The 8,357-nt window shown below is 33.1% G+C and overlaps 2 protein-coding genes across 2 annotated transcripts; one reads left to right on the forward strand and one right to left on the reverse strand.

Moving 5' to 3' along the window:
* On the reverse strand, positions 1 to 682 carry MONOS_14455 (uncharacterized protein; the record flags this gene model as incomplete). Its single annotated transcript, XM_067867257.1, has 4 exons — positions 1 to 44; positions 109 to 339; positions 442 to 485; positions 657 to 682. The coding sequence occupies 4 exons, from the start codon at positions 680 to 682 to the stop codon at positions 1 to 3; spliced, it is 345 nt and encodes a 114-aa protein (XP_067727173.1).
* A 4,233-nt stretch (positions 683 to 4,915) lies between these two features.
* Positions 4,916 to 5,191, forward strand: MONOS_17594 (uncharacterized protein; the record flags this gene model as incomplete). The annotated part of the gene is made up of 1 exon (XM_067870529.1): positions 4,916 to 5,191. The coding sequence occupies one exon, from the start codon at positions 4,916 to 4,918 to the stop codon at positions 5,189 to 5,191; it is 276 nt and encodes a 91-aa protein (XP_067727174.1).
* Positions 5,192 to 8,357: the final 3,166 nt, after the last annotated feature.

An 8,357-nucleotide genomic window follows, 5' to 3' on the forward strand; every position in this document is an offset into this window, starting at 1 on the left:
TCAGTGGAATGGGCTAACATCCAGTTGTTGCCCTTTTCCCAATCCTGTTCATTTAAGCCTAAAATAAACAGAGAAAATTATTCAAAAAAAATTCAAATAAAAACAAACCACTTTTACAAGACGGTAGATGTGGTTTTTGAGGCTGGACAATAAATCCTTGGTTCTTCTTTAAAGTTTGTTTTGCATAAATGTATTTGCCTTCTGTGACATCATATCCATAGTCTTGTAAATCGGATAATGATGTGTTTCGAGACAGCGCCTGTAGCATTGTTGTCTGAGTGTGCAATGGAGCGTTGTTGTACACAACAGACATGTCTTCGAGCAGCTTTATATGATATTCTGTTTGAAAAAAAATAAATAATAAACAAAAAAATAAGAAAATGACAAATATGACAGTTCATGAATTTTTCTATATAAAACTTGAAAAAATAAAAATCAAACCGTTTAATGTCTTCAGTAAATCGTTTATTACTGAAGATGATTGCCTATAGTTGTAAAACAGATAGACAAGCAATGCATCCACGTCATCTCCACCGATGCGTTCAATTTCTTTCCAAAGAATTTTCGATTGTGAATTAAGAGTTGATTGAGGTTTCGAAAAAGACATTTTTGCGAATAATTTAATTTATAATGGAATTTTTAATGTGAAAAAAAACCTTTTTATTCCTTTGTCATCCTCCATTTTCTAAAATTATTTATTCACTTTCTCCAATAATAATTTTGTCAAAAGACATTCAGTAATCCAAAAAGCTCACAAATAAAGTCACAAAATTAAAAGAAAATAACTTCAAAAAAGTTGATAATTCACAAAATATTATTATTATTCCTTCTTTTTTTCAATAAAAATTGTGTTGTTTGATTCCAAAATGAAAGATTATTTTTCAAGAAAAAAAATTAACGAGAGATGAACATTTTGAAAAACTTTTTGATTTTTTTCATTTTCATTCAAAGGAAAAAATTGAAGATATCTGTTTGGATGACTAATTAAAATATTTTTGATAACAGATATAAATATTTTTTTTTCACAAATACAACCTTGAAGAAATTATATGTTTTTTCGATTTATTCGTTCAAAATCAAATGTGGAATTTTTTTATTTGCACAATAATGATGAAACATTTTTTGTTCAATTTTTCAACTTTTGGAAACCTACTCAAGATAATTTCTTCTTTTCTTATTTTGTTGATTCAATAAAGTGAAATATAATAATTCATTTTCAAAACTTTCACGAATAAATGTCAAAATTTAAAATTTCTTTCAACAAAAGTGGACGAACAACAAAATATCTCACAAACCAATGTCAGAATGTTAAAATTTTTGTGCAAACAATGAATTAAAAATAATCTTTTCAAAATATAATATTCACATAATTGAATAAAATAAAAAAATTATGGATAAGATCAATTGGAAAAAAATTTTTTAAGGTATCCCACGAGGGTCACACCTTGGGTGGCATTTTTTTTGCACGAATCGATTTGCTGTTATGAAGGTGTGTGAAATATATCAAAAAAAGGGGTGCCAAGGTGTGACCTCTTTTTCGAAAAATGTATCTCAAATTTTCAGATCAAAAATCTGTGAAAATTTTTTTCTTTTTTGTTCTTTTAAGAACGAGAAAATGTGTATTTTCTATTTGCGTTCATACATTTCATAATTATTAAAACAACAATATTCATTAAAAATGATTAAAAAAATGTGTGTTTTGCACTCTTTTCAATTAGAAAAAAATTCCATAACTTTATTTCAAAATATTCTTTCAACAATTTTTCTCCACATTGACGTTGTATCGAGGTTTGTTTTTTTGTTAACTTATGAGGAAAACACATGCTTTAAAACAAATCTTTCTTCTAGGAAATCAACACGTGTTCTTTCTTTGTTTTAAGTGAAAATATTTGTATGATTGATGAGGAAAAGAATAATTGCTAATAAAAAGGCAGAGAAGGAAGTTCGATATTTATTTATTTTTCCATATATGAATATTAGCCTGTTGATGTTTTTTGTGCTGTTTTAGGGGCAGCAGGTCAAAAAGAATGAAAATGAATGAAAGCGGGATATCTCATTGTGCAGGCTGACCATCGAGTTGGGAGAGCGAATTCATACGAAAAGTGCACAGGGTGAAGGGATTGGGAAGGGAATTGGAGTTATATTTTCAGACGGAAAAAACAGGATATTTTTCAATGATGAGGGTGGAATTGAGCAGAATGCATAAATTTCACATTTTTCAGAAGGAAGGGAAATCAATGCATTTGAAGCTAAAATGACTTCTGGAAAGGATGGTTGGCAAATCAGATGATGAAACACTTGAAAAAGGAAGGAATAAAAAAATTTAATTGGAGGAAAACAGATACCAACTGAATAAAATATAGATATTGCCAATAAAAAAGTTTGGAAGGTTTGTTGTTGTTGTTTTTTTGAAGTGATTATTATTTTGTTTTAAGAATGCTGAAAGAGCGAAGGATAAGATGATTTTGAAGAATAAAAAGAAAAGTTTGGGGGAAAAAATAAAGACAGACAGATGAAATTCAAGATATTTCGAAGATTCCCAGCATTGGGCTTTGGCAAAGAATTATTTTTGAGGAAAGATGATTTGAGTGAAAGAAGGGGAAGTAAAAGAAGAAGAGATGGAATGAAAAAGAGATTGTTGCGTGCTTTGTATTTTTTGTTGGAGAGAGAGAAAAAGATTGAGCTGAAAGTGAAAAGGATTCAGATGTTTCTCCCTGCAGAAGAAGACAATAACCTGAAGACGAGAATTTCAATGAATATCTCCGTTGATGTAAATTGACACTCATCTTCTTTAAATCCAACAATTAATCATTTCATGACATTCATTCATCATCTTCTTCTTCTTCATAATCAAATATTTCAACATCATATCATACAGTATCTTCTTCTGTTTTCTCTTTCTCTTCCTCATCATTTTCATCCTCCTTATCCTTCTCTTTCATTTCATGCACCTTTCATTCACCTCCTCCTCTCAACCAACAGATCTTCCCTTGTTCCTTCTTCATTGGCTCTTCAATTCTCTTCTCTTTCTCCATCTTTCCCTTCTCTCTCTTCTCTCTCTCACATCCCTTCTCTCCCTCATTCTTTTCTCACTCAACAGCTTCTTTCTCAGTCAACTTCACCTGATCTTTCTCCTTTTCCTCCGCCTTTCTTTGATGAAGACAACGAATTTACAAACATTCGCACAAGAAAACTTCAATTGAGGCAGAACAGACTGAGATGGGTGCAGAAAAACAAGCAGATGTCGAACAAAGAGCAGAGGAAGCTGGCTATTTTCACTGGAATATTTGAGAATGGGAATAATTGGAAAGATAGAAAAGGAAAAAGAGGAAATGGAGTGAGATGAATAACACGAAAAACAGCAATGAGGGAGAGAGAGAAGGAGAAGTGGAAGGAGAAACTGAAAGAGAGAGAGAAAGAGAAAGAGAAAAGAGAGAAATTTCATGATTTAAAACTATTAGGCGATTGGGTGGAGCTTCTTGATACAGACGAGGCAGTCGATGAACGTGGAGTCAATCCATTGACACTCGAAAACTCCTCATCTTCCAACACAATCAACACATTTGATTTTCCTGGCTATGCAACCAATCTTATTGACAACTTTCTCTTTGAGCAATTACTGAACAATGGCGATGGCATTCTGCGAAGAAGATTCGGTTCGCTTGCAAACAGCCTCATTTCGAGCAGAGAATTGTCTGTTTTTCAGTCAGATGCGATCTGAATCCATCTTTTGTGCCTCGAAGACAAAGACTGAGAAAAAGCAATCAAAATTCAACATAAACCTTTTTTACTCATTCAATTGCTGGCATTGGCACAGGAACAGGAACATCTCCTTCTTCATTACCCAATGAATCTTTTATTTCTCTTTGTCAGCCATCTCCTTCTCCCTCTCCTTCATCATCATCATCATCATCATCATCTTCTTCTTCCTCTTCTTCTGTCTACCAATCAGAGCCAATTTCATTCAGAATCCATTCTTCTGCTTATTCCTCCATTCCACCTGCCATTTCAGCCACTTCTTCATTCAATTCCCCCACCTCTTCCATCACAAAGACACAAACTTCAACCTCTTCTTCTTCTTCTTCTTTCTCTTCTTCCTTCTCTTCTTCCTTCTCTTCTTCTTATTCTTCTTCGTTGCTGCCCTTTTCTAGAAACAAATTTCTGACAGGCGTTGAGCAGCAGATGAGGTGGATGAGGCAGCAGTTCGGAAGAAGAAGGAAAAGACAAAATTTTGTTCTTTCACGATATGCGTTTGAGGCGCTGCCGCTGTTTGCAGAGTTTCGGATGGTGGAGCAGAATGCAGAGAATTTGGAGAAGAGGAAGAGAGAAAGAGAGAGAGCGAAGGAAAGAGAGAGAGAAGCAAGGAACGAGAGGAGAGAGGAGAGAAGAACAAAATTACTGATAAGTTGAGGAAGGAATTAAAGCATGCAAGTGATAGGGATAATAGCTACAATGAAAATGAATATTTAGCAAAAGCAGAAGAAAACGAGAGTATATCATTGATTAGAAGAAATTCTCTGAAGAAAACAAAAAAGAAAGAAGAAAGTGAATGCCTTTACAACAGCTCCATCTTCAGCCATGAAGACAGGAGAAGAAAGATGAGACACAAACAGAGATAAAAACTGCTTCGGCTGATGAAACCGAAGGAGATATAGAGGAAAGATGAATGAGAAAGATGAGCGGGAGAGCAGGAAAATGGAGAAAGAAGAAAAAGACAAGAATTTGTTTAACAGCATCCCAGGAATACTACAACCACACCTTGAGACAGGCACGCCGAACAACCAGAAGGAGAACAAAATGGCCAGCTAGGCACAGCAAGAGGCGAAAGAAAGTCAAACGCCAATTTTGACGAGAGAGCGGAAATTGGACTGCATGCTGAATGATTTAGCCAATTCTGACTTAGAAGATTTGGACAATGAACTGGATGTGCCTTGCCGCTATGTGCGTATTAAAAGCGAAAAAAAACAGGCAATTTGTGTGGAAGATGCGAAAATTGCCTGTGTGTGCAGCAGTCGACGCGAGGCAGACGAGAACAAGACTGGATCTAATGAGTGCGCTGAAGATCGTTCTTAAGCAAAGACGTGCGGAACTGCAAAGAGGAAGCATAAGTGACACACAGAAAGGGAAGGAAAGGAGAAGGGAAAAGATAACCGCAACTGTTTCAGAAGGAGAAATGGATAAGAACCTGTAGAAAGAGCAGTGTACCTGGGAGAAGAGATGCGCTGTCGTTTTCAAAATTGGAATCTTTCTTCGCGTAGCAGAATTCGATGGCGATGGATTTGATGAGGAAATATTCTGCACTCAATTTGGTTGCGCCTTTTAATTCAACTGCAGAATTTGACGCAAATACAAAAAGTGTTCTTTATCCTCTTTCTCACTGAACTTTTTCACTTGTCAGTTCTCCCTTGTTTATGAACGCCCAACAACAGTCTTCTCGTTCTTTCAGAACATCTTTATCTCCTTCCCTCTTATCTCGATCCGTTCATCCATATTCTGCTAATCCTGCTGCTCCTGGTTCACTTTCTCCACTTTCACTATCTGCTCTATCTTCGTCTCCTTCTCTTTCGTTCAGCTTTCGTCAAATTCATCATTAGGCCTCGTCTATCATTCCTATTCAGAAGCACAGATAATTATTTATTCTGAAATAGAATTTCAACCAACCTAACACGTTAATGAAATGAATAATATTGATCTGGAATAGCCTATCATCGTGCATGCAACAGAAAATAGAGATAGACTCAGCTTTTCATTTGGAAGCTGAAAGAATTCACAGAAAGCAGAAAGAGCAGGGCAGAAAACAATATTTGGTACGAATGATTATATGGATGATCTCCCAGAGATTTCTCGATGCTGTTTGAATTCGACTAGTCGTGAAAGATGAAACAAAGAGAGAAAGCGGGATTTGAGGAAAAGGCATATTTGAAGAGAAATTATATGAGATTCTTGCTCTCATATGATATGAACAAGTTGAAATCGGAATGTTGAGGAAATAAATGTTTTTGAAGAACTTTCTGATATGATCGAAGAAAGGAAAATGGAAATATGCTTTCAACAATGAGATTTATTTTCATTGGATGCAGAAACCAAAAGAGATGAGGAAATCTAGAAGAAATATTTTTGTCTGAGCCAACATCAAATTTCTCGAAAGATAAGCTATTATTTATTCTTCAGTTGAAAAAGCGATGAAAGCTCAAGGATTTTTCAAAGATATGGAAAATGGAAAGAATAATAAAAAAATCAGAAAAAGTTTATCATTTCCAGTGATTTTTGTATTTGGAGAACGGAATGTGAGAGTGTTTGTGGGAATGAAAGTGGAGACGAGAAGAGAGAGGGAGGTATCGCTGAAGGGAGCAATGCATCCGAGAGTATTATCCGCTGTGGCGCAGGGGCTTTTTCTGTGATTTGCCACAGGCATCAGTTTCAGTTCCATTGCTGGGATCGATTTTGTTCTGCGCGATGAGGGGGAGCCAGCCATTGAACTCAGCTTTTCTAATTTTTCACCATTTCATTTAACGTTTGATGAAGCTTCTGAATCAAATTAAAAAAACGGAGATTTATCTGCTACACAAAAGTGAGGGGAAAATGAGAAAAATAACTATTATTGTTTGATTGATTCCAATATTTTTGTTTTCTTATCATCTTTTCTGTTCTTCTTTATGATCTTTCTCTTTTCAATGTTAAGTTTTTCCAATTATTAATTTTTAACTACTTTTTTGAAGTTCGATTTATATATTTTCTCCACTTATTAAAAAAAATTTGATCAAAATATCCTTTTTCGCCAAAAATAAAAAAAAGGTATGGATTTTTGTTTAAATATATAAATCTTATAAATGTTTTATCAATACATGCTAAATACTCATAAAAAATCAATTCTTGTTATCAGAACAAAAAAAAACTATTTGATCAATAAATACCACAATAGAATTTCTTTTTTCAATTTTTGATCTTTTTTTATGAAGTCAAAAAAAATCACCCATATGCAGAAGATATATGAGCAATGGAACAATCCCCATTCTTTTCCATTTCCTCTATATTGAACAATCCAGACCTCCTGTTGTTGTGGACAACTCTTCCTGCCTTTTTTTACGCGATTTGCCTTAAAATCGAAGAATGAGCAATGACTTTCATTTTCACCAAAGCTGGAGGTTTGATTATTTCTCGTTTTAATAGATAATCCACTTTTTCAGCCTTTGAATTTAGCCTGCGGAATTCTGCTGAGACTTTGATGGGAGAAAGCTTTTCATACTGAAGAGACGATGTCGTTTGTGATTTTTTCATTCAATTAATAAAATAAGATCGATCAATAAAATACTAGTCATTCAACCTGAATTTATCATTATTATTTAAACACGTTGAAGGTTTTCGATCTAGCTAAAAGTTTTGTTTTGTTTTCTATTTGTTTTCAAATTTAAAAATATATTTGGAGAATTAATTATTGATTTTAATGTCATGGGTTTTGTCCTTGTCTATTAATTGTTAATATTCAATAAAAACATTCGCAAACTTTTCCCATCATTTTCAAAGAATTAGAATTACTCATTTTTAATGCTGAATAATTTCTGATTTATAAGCAACTTTTTCGATCTCTTTTGAAAGTTTTTCGAGATTGAATAATATTTGATGTATCAATCAATCAAGCAATCAATCCAGAAAAAAAAAAAAAAAAAAAAAAAAAAAAAAAAAAAAAAAAAAAAAAACTCTGAATTTTTTTCAAGAATGATAAACTCAAGTGGAAAGGTCAAATAGTTTTCGTTGGCATTGAATCAATTGAAATGGAATTAGAAAATTTTAATTTTGTCTCTTTTGATTTCGCATAGCTTTTCTTCTTTTAGCCAAAAATTGTATTTGGCAAAAACGCTTAAATAAAACATTTCCGCAAATAGTGAACAACCCAGAACGGATTAACAGTGAATGATAAAATTGTGAAATGAATTAAAAACAATCGTAAGTTTAAAAATAAAATATATTAATTGGAAATGAAAAATCGAACACCAAATATGTGCAGCTTTCAATATAAAAGAAATGAGGAAAAAAGAAAAGAAAAAGAAAAAGAAAAAGCATAATCAAATGTTTGACTGAAAGCAGAACAAATGAAGAAAATCCTCTTATTGAATTTCTCTTTTTTGATGCAAAATAAGCATTTTTTTGAAAAAAGCTAGGGAAAAAATAAAAGAAGAATATTAAAAACAGCATCAACATTCGAGAAAATTCAAAAGAATGGATAGCTTTTGTAAAGAAATTGAAAAAAACATATATACAAGACAAATCGAACAACAGCAACAAAAATGAAATAACAAAAGATAATTTTAGGCGAATGCTAAACAAAAAATAAGCAATTGTAAGATTAATCGCAATTA

This window comes from Monocercomonoides exilis (genome assembly GCF_001643675.1).
Source record: "Monocercomonoides exilis strain PA203 chromosome Unknown scaffold23-1346700, whole genome shotgun sequence".
Classification (NCBI taxonomy): domain Eukaryota; phylum Preaxostyla; order Oxymonadida; family Polymastigidae; genus Monocercomonoides; species Monocercomonoides exilis.